General features: G+C 45.3%; 2 protein-coding genes across 2 annotated transcripts in view; both read left to right on the top strand.

Annotated features, from left to right (window-relative positions):
• Window positions 1-569: 569 nt before the first annotated feature.
• ttc19 (tetratricopeptide repeat domain 19) lies at window positions 570-6,419 on the top strand. The gene is made up of 10 exons (XM_035430425.1): window positions 570-1,144; window positions 1,411-1,496; window positions 1,978-2,088; window positions 2,453-2,491; window positions 2,585-2,641; window positions 2,924-2,985; window positions 3,327-3,421; window positions 4,958-5,112; window positions 5,280-5,442; window positions 5,879-6,419. Exons 1-10 carry the CDS (start codon window positions 865-867, stop codon window positions 6,019-6,021), a joined length of 1,191 nt encoding a protein of 396 aa, XP_035286316.1. The 5' UTR covers window positions 570-864; the 3' UTR covers window positions 6,022-6,419.
• Window positions 6,420-9,037: 2,618 nt separating this feature from the next.
• The window catches only part of LOC118233599 (anion exchange protein 2-like), an 88,798-nt gene continuing 76,626 nt past the window's right edge, over window positions 9,038-21,209 (top strand). The window contains exon 1 of the mRNA XM_035429378.1: window positions 9,038-9,146. The gene's annotated coding sequence lies outside the window, so the exon portion shown is untranslated. The remainder of the gene's footprint in view (window positions 9,147-21,209) is intronic.

Below are 21,209 nucleotides of genomic sequence, written 5' to 3'. Positions count from 1 at the left end.
AGGATAACGTTTTTTTTATGTTTAACGTGGAAAAGGCATGACCAACAAAATAAACGTGTGAACGACCTGTGTCAAAGTGCTTTGTTCCCAGAGGTAGCCATTCCTGAGTGCATTATTTCCCCAGTAGGTAGCCTCAGCTCAGTATGAATTGTGCTATCTCCTGCCTGTATCCTTCCTGTTTTTCAAAAATGCAACCTGTGGCTACTGCTGAATATACTGATAAATACTATTGTAAGTTTTGAATATGTTGTGATCTTGGTTAAAGAAATAACGTTAGGAACATTAATTATAAGCTGATGTATGTTTTCTGTAGCAATGTAAATATTGAATGGGAGTAGCATAGTCCGAATGAATGCTAGTGCTTGTGACTACGTCCAATTTGACCAATTCCCATAAAAATGATTATTGTATGAGCTTATATATAATTAATGAATTTGTTGCAATACAGGAAATACAGCTCACCTATATAGATGACGAATCCAGCTTACGTTGCTTTTTTGTATTAAGCGATGTTTCTTTAAGATGACGCAATATCCAATGCGTCATGAATGTGTCGCATGTTCTTTACGTAGGGTGACTCACTGTTGCCAGTCTTGGCTTTTGAAGTGACTATGTCTGATTTCACACGCACATTTTTTACTGTAAAATGTATTATAACACATTTTCTCCCTAAAAGGTGTAGTTTACGTGTTTCCATTCTTTTTTTTACAAACCGAACGGTATAATTGGCTTCTTTTTTGGACGTGTCGATATCATATTTAGATGTCTTTTACTTGGGCAAATTACGTAAGGTTGTTTTGAGAGTTGGGATCAACCTGGCAACGCCGGTGGGGCTTCGATCTTGCATTAAAAAAACGCAGAAGCATGGCGTTCCGTAGTGTCATCCGTCTTCTTCCAGCGCGCAGGGCTCGGTTTCATCCCGTGGTTGTGGACTGGACCCGAGCACAATGCCTCTGCAGCCTGGCTCGCGTACAGGTGCGAGCAAATAACAGGGAGAACGTTGTGACTTCCTGGCCCGTGGAGGACGAGCCTGGTCGGCACAGAAGGTCATGTAAAGTCCGTAATGCTGCGTGCTCCGACGAGGAAAGCGGTGACCGCCGTACTGACAGAGTCAACAAGAATTTTATATTGTATAGTTTTTTGGGTAAGCACATCAGTTTTTGAAATACTATATACAAGTTAGAAAGTAGTATTTTCATACCTGATCGACACGACCCCAGTTAACTAAGATCAATGTCATGATTGCATGTTTTCGTTTTTGCTTTTATGTAATATCGTCATCCTTTCTGGTTTAAGTGCATCACATGATTTAAACATGGCAATGCTTTGCGTAGCAACAAACGCGCAGCTGTCACGCACGAGTTCCATCAAACAAGTAGGTGTTAAATTCACATCTTCCTCTCGTTTTAGCATTTTCATTCTTCGGAAAATCTGACGAAGAGGATGAAGCCAAGAAGACAGAAGATGAAATAATTATACTTCTGAAGAGAGCCAAGGTATAGGACCTCTGACAATTACAGTAGAGTTTGTTTTTGTATTTGCTGAAGATATGTCGTTTACAGGTTCGATTTAAAGTTGAAGCAACAATCTAATTGACACTGATGAAAGCGTACTCTTTGTTAGTTGTGTGGAACTGTGGTTATCTCTCAATTTCAATATGTTCTATTACAGAATGCATGGTTATGCCCTGCCTGACGATTAGACTTTTCAAGCTGAATGCTTGATTTAGGCTATATGCATTGAAATGGTCTAATTTTGAATGCTTAGTTAATCACATATGTAGGTGCCGTTTGCAGCCGGATTCGCATGTTGGGCAGAATCCCTTGCCATCCCTGGCTGTACTGCACTGTAGTCCATTGCAGGACTGATTACATTGCATTACATTACATTTATTTGGCAGATGCTTTTATCCAAAGTAACGTACAAACATGCATATCAAGGTCATTGGAACTACTGATGCGATGAATTGTGTTTCAGCTCAGCATAATGCAGGACGAGCTGCAGGCTGCCAGTGGATACCTGCACCAGGCCATCCGGCTAGCCCACCTGAGCCACAACAACCAGGCCATCATCTACACGTACAGCCTGGTACTGCCCCCTCAGCATGTCATTATATACATTTTTATTGCAGATGGTTTTAGTTCCACCCGAAATGTGATCAGATGTGAATTGTCAGAGACCTTTATTAGTCTCAGGCTGCGGCTAGATGACAAATTAACACTACAAGTGTGTCCCTGTGTGTCTTTGACATCACGTGAATGTTTTAGATCCATTACCTCTAGGCGTGAACTAAACTTTGAATAAAGAAATAAGCAAATATCTTAGGCCGTTGCTTTCATTTCGGTTTTTGTGAACATGCGTACCCTTCATCTCCATAATCTATTACTTGGCTATAAACTGGTGTGCAGCAGTGCTACTGTTGCTCAGACCTCTTGCCTCCTCCTCTTTCCAGATGGCCAACCTCGCCTTTGTCCAAGGCCAGCTGACCAATGTGAGTATGCGGGGCGTTTGGGCTCGGAGGTCTGCTGCGGCTGCCTGGCCCCTGGGCCGCGCTGGTGACCCGCTGTGCTAATGTGTCCTGCAGGCCGAGAAGCTGTTTAAGGCTGCCATGAGCTTCCTGCTGTCTGGAGGGACTCCCCAGGTGAGGGGTCTCTGTGAGTGTGAGTGTGTGTGTATGTGAGTGTGTGTGTGTCTGTGGGTGTGTGTGTGTGTGTGTGTGAGAGAGTGTGCGTGTGTGTGTCTGAGAGTGTGTGTGCAAGTGTGTGTGTGCGCGTGTGTGTTGCGGGGGTTTGTGTGTGTGTCTGCATGTGTGGATGTGTGTTGGGGGGGGGGGGAGTCGTTGGAGAAAAATACATGCCTGGGGTCCCTTTGAGGGACATCAAGGTCTTCAAGCTCAAGTCACTTCCTGTCTTTGCAATGGCAGGATGACAACGCTGTGATCGAGATGTCCCTGAAGCTGGCCACCATATACGCCACCCAGAAAAAGTGAGTGAGCTGCTGCTTCGTTAGCCTGCGGGGAGGGACGGGAAACAAACACCTACATGCGCAAGCGAGCACGTCAACAGCCACCACAGGAAGTGATGTCATCCTATAGAGTCTTGAACAAGAGTATGTGTGTTCCCTTGGCTGCAGGTCACGGTGACAGACCCATTTAAGCTATCTTTGGTGTTTGTACGAGGATGGACCACTGGCATTTTCTGTGCGCACTGTCATTGAGTGACAGGTGTAATGTGATGCTTTCTTCAGTATGGTGTACAGGATGTTGTACACTGCAGGTCTGTTTAGCTGTTTTTGTGTGCCACGCCTTTTTCCCTCCCCTGCCCCAGGCATGAGCTAGCCGATCACGGGTTCCGGTTTTGCATAGAGTCCCTGGAGGCCAAGATTGAGAAACAGAAGGAGCTCCCAGAAGATGCTCTGCCTGGTACACATTGAATTATTATTATTATTTGTCCAGTTCTGGTCCCTCCCTCTAACATTTCCCCCTCTGCAGCGATACCGTGAAACAGTTCCGGTTGGATATTTCCCAACAGAGTTTGGATGAAGTGCCGTTTCTGTCTTGGATGAGAGTGGTGAAGTTTTTTGCCCCCAGTGAAATTGTGTATCATCACAGACCACTGGTGTCAGTTATAAGGCTAAAGCTCTTCATAGTATTTTTTTTTTGCTCGTATTAAATTCTTACAGAGGTACTCGAGGACTGTGCTTTCCAGGGTTATAGTGTCAACATCAGGTAATTATTGAGGTTATTATGATTGGCATTATGTCATATTTTGTTTCCATGACATTTAAGAAAATATTTGCTTTTGAAACAGTATCCGTGCCAGTACTGACTGATGTCAGCAGCTTGACAATGCAGGCTGGAATTGGACTTGGCAGTGCTCAGAGAGAGAGGGAGGGAGGGATTGAGTGAGTGCGGGAGGGTTAAGGTTAGGCTTAGGGTAAGGATTAGGCTTTGGTTAGGGTTGGGCTAATGCGGGGTTCCCCATCCCTCCCTACCTCCCTGTAATCTCTTAAATGACCGTAAGATTAGGGTTGTAACTAGGTAGCTGTTTCGTAGGTGACTTAGTTAATGCACCTGTCTTAACTACTGCTTGTATTTTTCCATAGACTGCGTTGTTGCTGTTCTCGTTTGTGCTAGTGTTAATCAGTTTAACCTTCAGGGTCCAAGTTGAACTGTGCGGTTGTTCCCTGCACTTGGACTGGTACTTCTCTCTAGGGGTTTTCGTCATACTTGTTCCTGGTTATGGTTATACACTTTGTTGTACGTCGCTCTGGATAAGAGCGTCTGCCAAATGCCTGTAATGGATTGTCCCTGTGTGACTGTGCAGGAGCACAAAGGGTTTATTCTTTGAGGAAATGCCTGTGTAGCTGAGCTGGGAAGCTGTGGAGTGAAAATAGGCGGCTGTTGGCACCATGCGTGTTGGAATAGAGTGTGTGGAAGAAAGACATGGCAATAAGAAAAGCGACACAAGAAATTATACGGAGCTTCTTACGCGACTATCAAGGCAAAAACGAGACAAGCTTCTTTTTTGTCGTGCAGAATGAGTCTGGCACTGCTCAAAGACTTGTTTGTGACAGGATGGAAGAGTAACACAAACCTCACCTGGGGTTCTCCCATAGAACTCTGTAAGAGCTGTGGGCTGTCCCTGGGCGCCTTCCAAGATGGTGGAGGAAATGACAAGATATAAATGTTGTAATGCAAGTTGGGGAACTTAACATTGAGACTGAAAAAATTTAATTTTTATATGAATATTGAAGAAGCAAATGGATTTATGCACACCAGTGAGAGCTAGCTTTATTGAATGCTAGCTAGCCAGTCTATTTTTAAGTCATGTAAGAAAACGAGACTGCAGTGAACTAACTCATTAAGTTATTCTGTCCAGCTTGGTATCTTCCTGAACAAATGTGAACCCGAATGCCAAACAGCCATGCGTGAACAGCTCTCTGCTGCCCCCTACAGATGAGGAGCGAAAGGACACCAAGCTGCTGCTGGGGCTGACCCTGGACTCTCGAGCCCGTTACCGGACCGCAATGCACCGCCTGGAGCAGGCCCAGGGGGATTACCAACGCGCCCTGCAGATATGCCGGGATGAGCAGGGGGAGTCGCACCCACAGGTAGGCACACAGGTGCACATGGAGGAGAGGAGGGGAGGGGAGGAGCAGGGGGGACAGGGGAAGGGGCACCCACAGGTGCATGGGGGTAGGGGAGGCAGGGAGTAGGGACAGTAAGCAAGTGTAAGCATGTGTGTCAGTATTGCTCTTCCCTGGCTGTCTGCGTTCAGACGTTGGTGCTGATGAATGACCTGGCCACGGTGCTGGACCTGCAGGGGCATCACCAGGAGGCCCTGGGGCAGGTGAAGAGGGCCGTGGAGCTGGGCAAGGAGGCGGGGCATCCCGACCAGCACGTGCTGCTGGGAAACTTGGCGGGCATCCTGCTGCACCAGGGTGAGAGGCCGAGGGAGGGGGCAGGGAGGGGGTGCTGTACAGGGGGCTGGGGAGGAATTTTGGGAAGGACGGGGAATGATAGTTTGATGGGACGCACTTGGACCACTTCTTTAGAACCGTCTTTCTCTCTGTCTCACTAGTGAACATTAGACTATTTTTCATTGGGCAGTAACTGCAACACTTTCCTGTCTACTGGCCCATCTCTCCTGATGTGATGCCATATTTAATTTTAATCATACTGGGGTATGAATAAGTTTACTGGGCAGTTTTTAGTTTTCCTACTTTTTGAAAGCAGTGTAGACATGTATAGCTAATAAACAGCAAAGTAGTTATCAGGTTAAACATCAACATTAACTTGGAAGTCCCGAAAGGTAAAAGGAAAGCAAAGGGAAGCTGTGTGCAGTCGCTGACGGTGTTGGCGTTTCTCGGCGGGCAGGTCAGCTGGAGGAGTCCGCCCGGCTGTACCAGGAGGCCCTGGCCATGGCTCAGGCTAACGGGGACAGCGAGGCGGTGGAGCAGATCCAGGAGGGCCTGAAGGAGCTGGACAAGAAGAAGAACGACCCGGAGAGCTCGGCCTGAGACCTGGCCCCCACGTGGAGAAACCGCGTGTGTGAGGGAGTAGCGCTGGGGGGGGGGGGGCGGAGAGCCCCCCGCCCTGCTGCACCCCCTCTATCAAATCCCCACTGGGTCCATGCCCTTCCCTTCTCTCTAAACCCACCCACGAAAGGGACTGTGAGTGTGAATAACCCAGAGATACGTGGAAACAGGAAGAAGGGAGGTCATATAGCGAGCGTCACAGGAAGTGCCTGGTGCAGATGTGTCCCCAGTGTTTGGTGGAGTTGGCTAAGTCCTAACCCAGGCCTTACAGTACAGTAGACACAGTACTGGTGTATCCCTTCATATGACTTTCCCTCCATGTTGCCATCAGTGTACTGTAAACCCAGGTTAAAATATTGGAATAAATGTCTTCTACGGTGTCTGTTTTTTTTGTTGTTGTTACCTCTACACCTCTTATTCGGGTGTTTTATTATGTAAGCGTTCAGCACCTGTGCCAGTTTAACCATCTTTACCCGCCTGTTACATTTTTACGGTCCATGGACAGGGTATAAATTCAGAGTGTCCTGCCACAGCCGTAAGCCTGCACCTCTGTAGTTTGTTGTAGAGGAGATATTAAAACCTCGTTTACTCAGAATAATCTTGTGCAGCGCAACAGGTCCTGGAAAAAAAGGCCACCTTGTGGTGAGTATTGATGCGTTGTTGCATAATGCAGAGTTGCAGAGAAACGCACGTGTGTTGGATGCAGGAGTCTTTCGTTTTTGTGTGTACAGACAAAATGCGTGTTGACATTCCCGGGCTTGGGTCTTGTGTAAAAAAAGTAAATTAGATACCCAGCAAAGGCATCTCTTCATGGATAAATCTGCTTTTGGGCCAATTTCTTTCCATATTTCTTACATGAAGAAGTTGTCCTCCAAATAAAGGGGTGTTTCTCTGAACTATAATAAGAACAAATACTATAATAAGAACAAATAAATTAAGTAATAAGAGAGCAGTGTAATGCAATGCTATGAATTTTCTGATGTTGCTTTTTTTTAACACTAGAGGTCACCGTTGCGTTTAGGTGTGAGGATATTGGCGATTGAATCAAATAATCCCAACAACCTCAATATAGTTTTCAACAGGGTTCAAAAGGCCTAGACTAAAAAAAATTGCTTCAGTCTACGAAGGGACCAAGAATATTGTGCTACTCCCTAGACCTTATGAGCTGTAGCACAAAATTCACCAGCTCATAAAGTCTAGGGTGTGGCACAAAATTCTTGGCTCTGTGCACATGCAGTCTCTGTGGGCCCCCTTAAAATTGCAGACCACAGCAAACTTTTTAGCCCAGGCCTTTTGAGACCCCCCTCCCCCACCTTTGGGCCCTGGGGAGTCAGTTCCACTATTCCCCCCACCCCTGCTTATGACTTCCTTTTATCAATAGTACTGGTATACAGAAATCCTAGGGAGCTCATTTGGGAAGAGAATGGCTGGGTTTTGCCAGTCATTCTAGTCCCAAACCATTGCTCCCGTACACCAGTCCAATATTAGCAAAACAAACAGCAGAGATTATTTACCACTTCTGTCGATACAATCTGCATTGTTTACTTGTCACTGAGATGGAACTCATCTGACTCAATCAAATTTTTTCTTTGTGCTTCTTTTGAAATCTTCCCATAAATAAACCTTCGACCTGGTGCGAAATTGCTTGTTGCCATGGTGTGGACACATATTCATATCTGTAAACCTTGACTTCTGTCGTAGAGGTTTTGGAGCATGTGGGGGGGTGGAAACCCGGGCTTTCAAAATGTGATCATTCCATTTCCCCCCCCCCCCCCCCCCCCCCCCCCCCCCCAGGGCTGCACTCAAATTTAAAATGACTGAAAATAAACAAGAATGATTACCTGGCCACTTCCAAGGACTTCTGCAGCACATGCTGAGCGGGCAGTCTTTATATTAATCAGTCAAAAGGGGGGAGCAGGGTCAACATTTGTTTGCAGCTACGAGCCAAGCCAAATTCCTATGGTTACGTGCATAAGACAAATGCCTAACCCGGCATTGTCTCCCAATGTTTGTTCAGCATGACTTGCATGGTTGGGCTGGCAGCCAGTGACATAAGAGCTATTCAAATATGGATGGATATTGTTGGGCAAAAGCAACGTCGGCTGAGCAATTATTTGCTTTACTTGGCTGAGTAGTCATCAGAATTTTTTGTAAATGTCCTAAGGACTGACATTTAAACAATAGGCAGGATTTTGTATACTCCATTTCATGTTTATAAATAACAATTACAAATAGGAGAAAATGCATGAATTTAACTATTTGCGTGTGCATGATACGATAATACAGATCTGACTATTCCAAAAAAGAGTGTGTAATAAATTAATTAATTGGCCCAAGTTCATCAGCTGGCACAATAAAGCATGTATTTTATTTTATTCTTAATTTTTTTTGTTGTATGATTTAAATAATTGTGAACTTCTGTCTGTACATGTTAATTCTGAATAATTAAAAAATAAAAATAAAAAATACAGCAAACGAAATTAGCCAGATGGGCGAAAGAATAAAAGTTCAACTGAAGAACAGACGGCTGCGCCCCAGCTGCACAACAGCCATAACTCATGTCTTACTGCATATGGAAATGTTTGACTGCGTCCATTTCGTGGAGTCCATATCCAGTTACATGTATGTGCGTCCTCGTATACTGTATGTGCATACAAATTCACAGGGGTTTTTGTAATCTATTACTCGTTCACAGAAATGTTTGAGACATGTCACCATGTGTGCGTCGTTTCATTTGTATCTTAAGTGTTTTGGATAGATGGATTAACAGCAATGTTTTTGCAAATTGGCAATTTCCATAATGGAATAATCTAGCTGTCGTCTACAGTTGCATTTTGCGCAAAATATATATTTGCAGTGGGGAAAAGTTTTAAGAAACGTCCTGAATTAGGACACTCCCTGAGTTAGCAACGACTAAGTGGGATCTTACACTTCTGTCATGTACAGTAGTACTGTACAGTACCACTCACATCCTGTTCTGCGAATACGAACTCGGGAGCGAGGTCGCAACACGTGGCTGGGGAACGCGCACGTAGTACCCCTTCTTTTCGGCTAATCCTTCAAAATCCATCCAAACGGAGTAAGAGAGGGCACTTTAAACTTTGGGGGTAAGAGTGAGTTCCTTTAACTGTCATTCATATTAGCTAAAGGCTAAATTATTCAGTATCTGAAATCTGAAATGTTACTGTTCCCTCCCATCTTATGATGCGTTCACGGTAACATATTATGAATAACAAGACCAGTTTTGCAAAGTTGAAATTTGATCAGTGAGCGCATAAGAGGGCTGCATTTTAAAAGAAATAACCAAGTCATGTAAGCTTGTTACAGCGCTACCGAACAGTTTAATTTTACTCGTGATTTCAAAGTGTGTGTGAAGGAAAAAGCGACGAATTCACTATTTTGTAACCAGAAAGCAGAGCGGTATTAAAATACATTGTAGCTAGCTAGCGCTAGCCGTCGACAGACAATTACGTGGAGATTTTGACGGAATGTTTCTCATTCGCCAAAGCTGCAGCGTAGCCTGCAGGGTGGATAGTATTTCGATGTAGACTACTTATCAAACAGAATTATTGTTAGCCGGTCAGACATGATAAACCTACTAAAGCTGCAATGATTAAGTCTGGTATCACGAAAGACTGTGGCTTTGGCAAGCCATTTAACCAATTGCGATGCTTGTCTGGGTGCACTTGTCTATTGTCTATATCGAGGCTAATTAACACGTGTCTTTGCTCCAGTGGGCATATATATCGGCAAGCTGGGACGGGTGTAGTTCATCTGCCCTATTTCTGTGCAGTACACGGAATTATACAATACTGACTCGTGTTATTTTCTAGCTTCACAGTGTAGTGCCAATGTTATATCTTTGCACACGTCATCATGTCGTTTTTAAATATATAAACAAAGCCAACGCGGAGTCCAGCATCGATCGTTTGAGACCTTTGCTGTTGCTCATCTCAGGACAGATTTGCCACGATTGTAGCGAATGATCGTGTGCGTTCATATTGATTATAAATGTACGGCTCGTGAGTTACGCGACATATTGTCTGTTGATCTGTCTAACTTTGTAGCAACACAACTAACTGACATTGACTTCGATACATACTAGCCAGGAGATAACTACCCCAGATAGCGAAATAACGCTGAATCGATCGGTCAACGTGGATTTCACGTCGCTTAACGCTGCTTTGTTCATGCTCATGTTCTCGATGCAGATTGCGTTGTTTGTTAATGTATGAAAAAATGGAACAGAAATACTTCATTTTAAATTAATTATTAACGATTGCAACATGGTCGCTTACAACTCATTCTGGATAATAGTGCCTGCTAAATCGCTAATATAAATATGCTTCAAGCGTCAGCGTCTGCCAAGTACAAAAAATGAAGTTTTATCAGACACGAGATCCGTCTGGAATTTGTATTTCAAATTTGATTTATCATATCTTTAACGTAAAGTGTACTATACACGATATATTGCCTCAGAAGAAAGCATTTAATCTATGTTTCCCTTGAATTATTTGCGCAGGATCATTAGTGAAGAAGGAGCAACGTAAATGTAATACTACTGAACGCTAGAGGGCAGTCTTGGGAATGGATTTCCACAGGAGCTGTAGAATATCGAAGTGTAATGGGGTAGTCCCGTAGAGTAGACCGCGGCATTTTCATGAGACGTGAAAATGTGTATTTTGCCATTTATGTTGTGCCTACAAGGCGTTGCATTGAAATAAATTCGGTCTGTGGATGTTAAGGGTTCACAATATTGTTGCCTACTTTGGATGTCAGGAAACCTACTTTTGATGATTAGAAGTTGCCAATCTGAGTCTGTATTTAATTAGATGCAAGCTGTATTTGAAATGCACTGTTGAAAGACTGAGGAATTAGTTTATGTCCACTGAGAGGAGAAAATACAGTGTTAAATTAAAGTTAAGATATATTACTGGAAACCAAAAATGGGACATATTAAGGTCTTTGATAAATTACAGCACAACATAATATAGCCTATGTGATACTTTGCATAGCCCTTTAAGGTGGAAGGTCACAAATATGTGATTAGAATGTCCCCACGTGAACACTCTATTGCTGATGTAACTATCACTACTGGTAACTGAAAAGCAATGGAGTTCTAGAACACTGACTTACAATTTTGATAAAACATTCAAAGAAAACTACTCTTCAAAGGGTTAATGCGAAGTGCAGGAGGTTTTTAAAAAAAAAATTGCATGTACATGATACGCATATAGAGGTATTTGAAAAATGATAAAATAAATAGAAAATGCATTTGAAACCTGAAGACGAATAAGTAGAAAAAGGCACACAAATGTGTTGAAAATAATAATAACAGCTGTTGCTGTAAATCAGAGGTAGATTCAATCTCTTTTGCTGAAGTACTCAGGTACTGAAGTCCTCAGGTGTGGTACATACTGCTCCTGTTACAGAGCTGACTGAGGTGTGGCATGTGATGCTCCTGTTTCAGAATGTGTCCTGTTTTTTCCCTGGACACAAGGGTCAATTTCGGAGGCTGTTATCTCCAACAGTACACACAGACACACACACACAACAAGAAGAGCCTTGCCCAGAATAGAAAAGAACACAATGTAAGCAATGCTCGCTATGCCCATTGTCTGAAATGCCCTAATGGTGCTTTGCAAGCTTTGCAAAGGTTCCCAGTCACTTTTCACTCCACTTTACTATTTAGTTTCTCTTGGTTGCTGTGGCCTGAACCAATAGCTCCCTGTGGGCTAGCACCGAAGGTGTTGGCAATGTGCCAGCTTTGTGATGATGTGGAATTAGCAAAGGATTACCTGGTTATTCATTGGCCGATTTGCTTTGCTGTGACTGTACAGATTAAGCTTCGGAAAAACAAGAGCAGCTCCACTGTTTCCATGGTCTGAAGTTAACTGATGTTTGTACACATCTGTGAGGTGACATGTTGGGGTGGATGTTCCTCACACATCTATGTTTTAACCTTTTGGCCGGTGTTGATTCTTATTTGACTTGATTTGGTCCCTGGAGTATGCCCATATGAATTTATCTGAGGTTTTTATTTTTTTACTAGCTGTGCTAGATGCAGTGTATTTTCCCATAGCCATTATCTGGTGGTCCAGCACCCTTTCAGTTCACCTCAACTCTCAGTTATGCACCTAAATTAATTTGATTATTGCTTGCAATGGGTGCTGTAATGATGATAGGCCAATATTCACACAGTATTTTCATTCTAAAAGCTTGGTGCTCATTAAATGACAAGTTTGAGTGGAGTGGCATTGCCCCAGTTACCTCAGAGCAGAGAGTTGTGAAAGTGGGGTTGGTGGGGGGGGCGGGGGGGGCAGTATATCCCCAGAGATGTGTGAGTTGTTAATTTTCAGTGGTACCTTGTTTCAAAATAATACCGCTAGAGTGTGCGTGTGTGTGTGTGTGTGTGTGTGTGTGGGGGGGGGGGGGGTGATTTGTAAGTTTTATAGAAGTTACTCCCCATTGGTGATAAACTAGGCCAGTGGCCTCCAACCCTGGTCCTGGAGAGCTACAGGGTCTGCTCTGCTGGTTTTCATATAGTGACTCTGCACTTCATGAATCAATTAGAGTAGTTGATTACACAGTTAACTCAACTCACCTGGTGTCTTGGGTCTCAATTTGGTGCTGATTTTAAGATGAAAACAAAAACCAGCAAACCCTGTAGCTCTCCAGAACCAGGGTTGGAGACCACTGAACTAGGCCAACGCTACATGTCAGCTGATCAAAAAGGCTAAGACATGCCTGCACACACTGCCTGCAGATTTTGAATGTGCCCGCAGGCCATGTTTTAGCCTTTTTGCGCAGCCAAGGGGCGACTTTGGCCTCGTTTTTATTTGAATGTAACAAATTTGAATGTATATGCTGGCAAATTACAGCTGTGCTGGAATACTTCAGAGAAGTTATTCTCTGATGATGTATACATTTTTTATGCATGCGCAACACTTTGACGACTGCAACTGCCTGCCTTTGTAACTTTTTAGCGGGAAAACTTTTGAGGCAGTTTTTTTTCAAGTTATGGTATGGTGTACCGTTCTGCGGCCAGACAGTACTGAAGAGCACCTCAAAGCCTCTTTCTGTCTCTCAAGCAGTGGGTGGATTTCAGCATCATCACGCAGCATGAATCCGACTGGGTTGTGATACTGAAGATCGTTGTTGAGGCGCTAATGCTGTCCTTTGGAAATTTTTCAGTGTGAGCTTTTTTTTCGTTGATGTTTCTTAGTGGAATATTACCAACGTCTTTGTGAGTCATGTGTGCGTACGCCCTGTTTCTGTGTGTTTCGCTGGACAGGCCTTATCTGCAGTGCATCTGATGATTTTTTAAGTTGCCGTGTGGACACACCAGCTTAATGGAGGCATTTTAATGTATTTATTCTGATATCAGCAGCTGTATGATGTATATTTTACTGTGTTTTTGTGATGTCACCAGCTGGCCCTTTTTTTTTTAAACCATGGGAACATGTCTGGGGAAAAAACGTCGCCCTCTCACACAAGCTCTTTATTCTCATTTTGAGATGGATTCCTCTTTAGTTCTGCTAATAACTCCTTCCCATTGTGAGAATGACGCTATTTGCTGAACGGCAAAGTGTAGCTGCTTCTTGGTTAGTTTGTATGTCTGAAGGATGTTCGGTGCCGGGGAAGAACAGTGCGATCAAAAGCACAGTGCTGCTGCAGTGCTACAGGCAGACGTGTTTCAGAGATCTGGAAAGTCACTTGTTCATTCAAAATGTTTTGCTGTGTGACAAGGCTTTTTCTCTTGAGATGCGAATAGCGCCGTCACTGAGCAAGAGTTCGTCACACAGTGGTCGAAGGAGCATGACGCGGACTTCTTTTTTTACGTCACGGTCTTCGCGGCCACCAGACCTGAACCCCACTCCAGTGTTCATGGAATGTTCTGGAAGAATGCCTCAGACTCTGGTTCGCTGCCTTAAAAGCCGTGCTGACGTACCTCTTGTCGCACCTGCGTTTGACGTGAAGTTTCCCTTTAGACTACTCAAAAAACTGGTGCAGTGTAACATTCACCAAATTCATATTTAAGGGCAGATATTTTTAAGAAGGTTTTCTGAGGTAGAGCCACTATGATTCAGACTATTTTTTCACCCAAAATGTGCATATGCACCATCACTGGCTGATATGCTGCAGTTTGAAACAAGCCTTTCCGCTCATTACAACTACTAATGCTAAATAAACTTATTGAGGGAGGTGGTGCAGTGGGTAGCACTCACAGCAAGAAGGTCCTGGGTTTGTAACTCGGCCTAGACCTGGTCATTTCTGGAGCTCTGGATTTCTGACCGCACAACTGTTAAAGGAAAAGCACTTTTAATTATGAAGGCCAGTTATATGTACTTGGTCTTAGGCAAATAAGGCTTTTTATGAGGTGATTAAGCTCTATAGAAACTGTAGGAGCCCCATTGCTTTGGCATTGTGTGTCTCTGCAATGTACAGTAGCTATATTGTCCTATGCAGTCTTCCGCTAGTCTGTCATTATCTGCAGTAATTGCCCTGCCCTGATATTACACACGTTTAATCACTGGCTTTGCATATAATGGCAAACGCTTGGTCTGTAAACTGCCATTTTTTTGTGGAAGGTGTTTTTGCTTTCGGTGTGGTCCTCTAAGAGCCATTTACAGGTGGTGTGAAAGGATTTGCATGCAGAATAGGGGCATGGGAACACCCTAACCCCCATCTCCTCTTCATTCAAATTCACCTTCATCCTTTTTCTCTCTGTTTCTGTCTTCTTTTTTCCAGCTCACACGCACATAATCACATGAACACACAAACACAAACACACACAGTCACACAAACACACACACACATAATCACATGAACACACAAACACACACACACACACACACACACGTACACGTTCTAGCTCCAGAAAGCAGACCGTACTCACACCTGGACCAACAAACAACGAAAAAATGCGTGACCAAAAATGGATAGAACATGCGTTTCCCACTCAAAGATCACCGTTCCAATCTGCTTCCTCATTGTAATTTAGGGGTGATTTGCAAACACAATGTGTTCAGTTTACCATCTTGATAATTTACTATCTTTGACCATTGATACTTTTGGGAGGATTTTCTCTCTTCTTCTCAGTCTGTCCCTGCTGAAGGAAGAAATTAAAAAGTTGAAACATTTTTTTCTCTCCCGTGGCTAAGGGATGATTTTCTTATTTTTTTGCATAACGCTGTGTATGGGGCGACATAGCTGAGGAGGTAAGACCGATTGTCTGGCAGTCGGAGGGTTGCCGGTTCAAACCCCGCTCTGGGCGTGTCGAAGTGTCCTTGAGCAAGACACCTAACCCCTAACTGCTCTGGCGAATGAGAGGCATCAATTGTAAAGCGCTTTGGATAAAAGCGCTATATAAATGCAGTCCATTTACCATTTACCATCTCCGGTTTTGTTCGTTCTCATGAAATATAAAATGCGCGTGCGGTTCGTTTGACATGCGACACGGAGACAGTCTGAAGCCCTCGTGTGCGACGTGGCCGCTCTCCGTCAGGCTGGAATGCGTCAGGCGGGGCGCCGGCGGTCCGCAGCTGCTGCGTCCCCACCGGCGCGTTCTGTAGGCGTGGCTGCGCAGCTGCTGCGTCCCCCCGGCGCATTCTAAAGGCGTGGCTGCGTACTGTAGCTGCGCAGCCGCATGCTCTGCAGGAATGTGTCCGCTGCGCAGCTGGTGCAGGCACATGCACAAGCAGCTGCTGCGTCCCCTGGCGCATTCTTAGGGCGGGGCTGCGCAGTTGCGCAGCCGCATGCTCTGCAGGAATGCGTCCGCTGCGCAGCCGGTGCACGCACACACTAGCAACTGCTGCGCTCACCCCTGGGGTTTCTGTCGCCTGCCAGGTGATGAATACCCAGCTGATATTCCCTTTAATCTGTGTCCCTGAATGACGCTCTGACCAGTTATGCTCCCGGGCACTAGGTGGTGCTGTTACGATTAGGACGGGTCCGTTCCTGACTGTAGGGTGCACCGCTGTACTGTAGCCCTGTTCCTCCCCTGGCTCATGCCCTCGCTTTGACGCATTAGGAGGGATTTTGATTTTGGCGAGAGACGGAGTGCTCGTTGCTCCTCTAAATTATACCCAGGTTATAAAATTTAAGATAAAAACAATAAAAGACTTGGGACAGCAGCGCTTTCGCTTATTGAATTCCGCCCTGTTGACGCTGGATTTGCTTTTCTCCACCTTGGCCTCCCTCAGATGTTCTTCCGTCCCGTCCCGTCCCGTCCCGTCCCGTCCCGTCCCGTCCCATCCAGTCTAGTCCCGTCCCCGTCCCAGGCCGGTCACGCGTTCCCCCCTTCGATTGGGCACTCGCTCAGCCACTCCTGAATAAGGGGCTCTTTAATTAAGCACCCCGTGCCCACGCGATGACAGAAAGTATGCCGGGTTTACAGTAATACAGATCTTGCGGGTTCAGTGGATTTTGGCTAACCTAGCACCCCACCCACCCCCCACCCCCCCCCCCCCCCCACCCCGTAGGCCGCTGGCATTCCACCGCGGATCAAAAGGAAAAAGCCGCCCTCTGTTTACACTGATTTTCTATTTAATCATTTATTCGTTTGGCAGCCTGTCGGCGAGGCAGTGGAAATCACGCGGGGAGATCGCTCTCTCTCTCTCTCTTTGTTTGTTTGTTTCTGTATTTTGTTCCTCGCGGGCGTTCGTGGGCTTCTGTGAAAGCCATACTGTGAAAGCCGTACAGTGAAAGCCGTACAGTGAAAGCCATTCTGTGAAAGCCGTACAGTGAAAGCCATGCTGTGAAAGCCGGTGCCCTGGTGGCTAGACCCTGTGAGCTCTGCTCTCTGCGTGCTGGCTGGGCTCCATCGGCCTCCTCAGAGGGGTTATTACACCCGCGGGGCGAAAGCTAGCCGGCCGGGCACTAAACCCGCGCAGGAATTTGGGGAGCGGCTGCAGGACCGGCTGGACAGGGCCGTCGCGATCGTGCGTGATTTGCCACGCCCCGCTCCGAGCAGGCTGTGGAGTCTGTGCTTCGGACACCCGAGATGGAGATGGTAAATGGTAAATGGTAAATAGACTGCATTTATATAGCGCTTTTATCCAATGCGCTTTATAATTGATGCCTCTCATTCACCAGAGCAATTAGGGGTTAGGTGTCTTGCTCAGGGACACTTCGACACGCCTAGGGCGGGGGATCGAACCGGAAACCCTCCGACTGCCAGACAAGCGCTCTCACCTCCTGAGCTATGTCACCAGCCTCGGCTGTCTCTGTGCCGTGATAATAATAATGCATCTTTTTCCCCGTATGCGCACGTTAGCTTATAGGCAAGAAGCAATTGTATTTTCTGGAAAGTTATGGTCAGATATGGTAATCCAGTTCTCAGTGATTTCAATCAAACTTTATTTATGCAGCACATTTTTTTACAAAGGGTTTGTCCCGGGACGCTGCAAAAGTTTACCCTGGCCTAAACCCCTGCAGAGCACGCCAGAGGCAACAGTGGCACCTCCAGCCGGCTCCTGGAGCAGACTGTGGCAGCGTAACTACGGTAACAGGACACAGACAGAGACCCCACACAGGCATGAGAAAGGCCAGAAATCTACTCTGACCTGTTGGTAATAATCAATATTATCAATATTAGACTATAATAAAAGCAAACTTTCTGCTTTCTGCATTGCCAAATTGTTCTTTCCACATGAAAATGAACGAACATTGGTCAAAACGGTTTTTTTCTGTTCCTTCTATTTCCATTTCTCTGGATGTAAAGTGTCCTTTGTCACTTCCTTTAAACAAGAATGTGAGATGGACACTGTCGATTTCCGATGAATGAATGAATAAAGATGAGCTGGATAAGGGAAGCAGTCCTCCAAAAAGAAGATGCCAGAGGTTCGGTTGAGAATAAACAGCATAAAATATTCAGGCATGCAGAAGCAATTTTAGTGAAATCCTGCGTTTTGTCCATTAACATTTATGCCAGGGGCCCCGAATTCTGCTGGTTTTCGTTGGTCCTCCATACTTAATCAATTATAGCCATTGATTACACAGTTAACTAACTCACTTCACCTGGTTACTGGGGTCAGAATTAGATGCGAAGAATGACAACCCACAGAGCTTGTGGTTCTCCAGGCCCAGGGTCACAGACACCCGGCCTAAACGTTAATGGGCGAAACTCAGGGTTCCACTCAAAATACTGGCCGCCAAAGCGCTTCCGCATGCCTCGATATTTAGGCCTGGTTTGGGCTCTTTTAGGCTCTTAACTTGACAACTTGGTTTTAGGCTCTTAACTTGACATAGGCAGTATTTGTCTTCCTCGTGAGGTCACCCTGCCTGTTCTCCGTGTCGCCGCGGGTTTATGGTTTGTTTTCCTTGGCTCTGGCGAGGTGAATCGTGAACCGTGTCCTCCTGACAGGACGCCGCCGGGAGGACCCGGAAGTTTCCGAGCGTGGCGGCGGCGGCGGGCTCTCCGGGCTAGCGCTCCCTCGTCCGTTGGCGGACAGCTTCCACGACTCAGGCTCACGTTTCCCGCCTTTTTTTTCTCTTCTTCTTTTTTCTTTTTTTTTTTGTCTCGGTTCGTCAGTCAAGCACATGAGAAAGAAGCTGCGAAAGACTGAGGATTTATCTTATCAAAATGTCTTAATCCCGCTGCTTATTTTTAGGTCCCTTTGATGAAGTAACATTGTTTTTTTTTGTTATCAGCTGAGACCACATTTCGCAAGGCATCCTGGTCATATTCTATTAATTCCTGCTCTCGGAGAAATTGAAATCTGTGATGAAAAACCCGAACCATCCCCCACAACCCCGGCCTTTTCATTTCCTGTTTTTTTCTAGTCTGCTGGCAAACTCGGTGACCCGTTGAAGTCAATAATTAAATTGAATTTCAGCTTTTCTGTATTCCCAGGCAGTAGTTTGCACATGAAAATTAACAAACATTGGTGTAAACTTTTTTTTTTCCCCAAATACAGGAATTGTCTGTGCTGAGCTGTGTAGAGACACCATTCCACCATTTAATTAATATCAAGCTCCCCTGCATCGTTTTAATGTATAACAAGCTCTTCCACATCGTTTTAATGTATTACAAGCTCTCCTGCATCGTTTTAATGTATTACAAGCTCTTCTGCATCGTTTTAATGTATTACAAATCTGGCTGATTTCCATTAGTCTGCAGTCTCTGAACGAAATGGATTTGCATTTGTCAGTACAGATTAAACCAAAAAAAAAATTGATATAAGTAGTGTTTTAATACTCCACTGTCCTCAGTGGAGGAGAAAAACACTGTGAATTTAATCAATGAAAAATCTTAATACAGTGATTTGTGGCCTGAAAGCGTCTCTTCAAAGGAACTTCTGAGGCGCAGAACTGTAGATTTTCAAAAGGGAAGATGCAAGAAGATCTCGGGACAGATCTCGGTCCCTGCGTAGTTTCAGGTCTGCCAGGTGCCTTATGCGGTCAGGTGACAGTGACTCGCTGGCGATTGGCCGGGCTGAGCTGCGGTCGAGTTCCGCATTTCTGCGTCACACACCCCCCCCCCCCCGCTGGCGCTGTTTCCACGGCAACCCTTAGTCACCGCGCTGCAGTCTGTGTCCGAGGTGTGTGTGTGTGTGTGTGTGTGTGTGTGCGTGGGCGTGAGCGTGGGCATGGACGTGTGCGTGTGCGTGGTGGGTGTGGGAGTGGGAGTGGTAGTGGGAGTGGCATTTACATGTGGCGGCGGAAAGAAGAGGAGCGGGTGCTGGAAAAAAAATGGAAAAGCTCCAAAAAATTAAAATAATACTTGGAAGTATTTTTGATGTTGATGTTTAGATATGAATTTGATCAATTTATAAATAAGAGAAGTCTGACTGCCCGATGTTATGTTTTAATGGTTAACCAAGGATCTGTGGCCCTCATATTGTATGAATAAAAGCTTGCCAGAATTAAATGCTGCCACTTGAGTCACACAGAAGCCATAACAGCGGTTTTGGTTGAATGTGTATATGTTTCCTAAAATGCAACCCATCTACAAATACCGCTATACCAACAGATAGTTACATGCAGAATAAAACTACATTATTCTTCTGTTTTTAGCACACCCTAAGCGGCATTGCTCTGCAGTTAGGAGTTCGGAAGGCAGTCCAGTGCGGCCAGTGTTTGGGTCACAGGTTCCTGACCTGCATCCTGTAGTTTATTTGCGTAGGGAAGGGAATGACACGCTGCAGGTAATGAGCCGTTTCGCCTGAACCTCGGGGTTGAGCTGCAGAAAGGCCTGAATGGAAACTGGCCGCCATTTCAGTAATGGGGTGGAAGTTATTCAGCACACGCACACACACACACACAGGCATGCACACATCAAACACACCACAACGCGCACGCAAACACACGCACACACACACCACACGCGCACACACACACACACACAGGCATGCGCACACCAAACACACCACAATGCGCACGCAAACACACGCGCACACACACACCACACGCACACGCACCACACACACCGCGCGCTCACAAACACATACACACACACACATTCGCACACCCACACACGCGCGCACACACACACACACACTCGCGCACACACAGACACACACACAGACAAACACACAAATGTCAAAGAGCTGAGAGGATGAAAGAGGTATTACTTTGCCAAGAAGTAGAGTGATCCAGAGTGATATTTTATGCCTGCAGGAAAAAAATTAGAATTTTGTGGAGAAAAAAATAAAATATATAAATAGACCTACAGTACCTTAAGCTGTGCCTAAGACATGAACCTGGGATTTATTATCTTGAATTTTAATCAAGCGTTGCCTTATTCCTATCTCCAAAGATAAACAGATAGAAATCCTTGAATCACCTTTTAATTTTGTCATTTTTTCCTCTGACGTTTCAAACTGCCTTCCTCTCTTTGCCGTTTGCTTGCAGCTGAGGCATTAACCCGTTGACTATATGGGTTATGATTATGTTTGGGTGGCTGTGATAATCACTGTGAGATTATCCCAGAGAGATCACCCCTGCAGTGACCTCTGAGAGATTACCCCTGCAAGATTACCTGCAGTAACCCCTCTGAAATGAAACTCAGTGATGACCCCTGTGAGGTTGTTCCTGTGAGGTCACCCTGGGACAGGATGCAGTACAGTGCATGCACTGAGGAGGAGAGGGGCTGTGGTATTTTAGTGAAGGGCGTCCGGCTACATCCTGCTTTACGTGTTTTAACCCTTTAGGTGTGAGATTACAAA

The sequence above is a fragment of the Anguilla anguilla genome, chromosome 8, assembly GCF_013347855.1.
Source record: "Anguilla anguilla isolate fAngAng1 chromosome 8, fAngAng1.pri, whole genome shotgun sequence".
Classification (NCBI taxonomy): Eukaryota; Metazoa; Chordata; class Actinopteri; order Anguilliformes; family Anguillidae; genus Anguilla; species Anguilla anguilla.
The sequence above is the reverse complement of the archived record's forward strand: the minus strand, read 5'-3'. Positions and strand labels throughout refer to the sequence as shown.

Coding starts and splice junctions, on each gene's coding strand:
- ttc19 (XM_035430425.1), top strand. CDS start 865: ATGGCGTTCCGTAGTGTCATCCGTCTTCTTCCAGCGCGCAGGGCTCGG. Junction 1,497..1,977: donor TACTTCTGAAGAGAGCCAAG/GTATAGGACCTC, acceptor ATTGTGTTTCAG/CTCAGCATAATGCAGGACGA. Junction 2,642..2,923: donor TGTCTGGAGGGACTCCCCAG/GTGAGGGGTCTC, acceptor TTGCAATGGCAG/GATGACAACGCTGTGATCGA.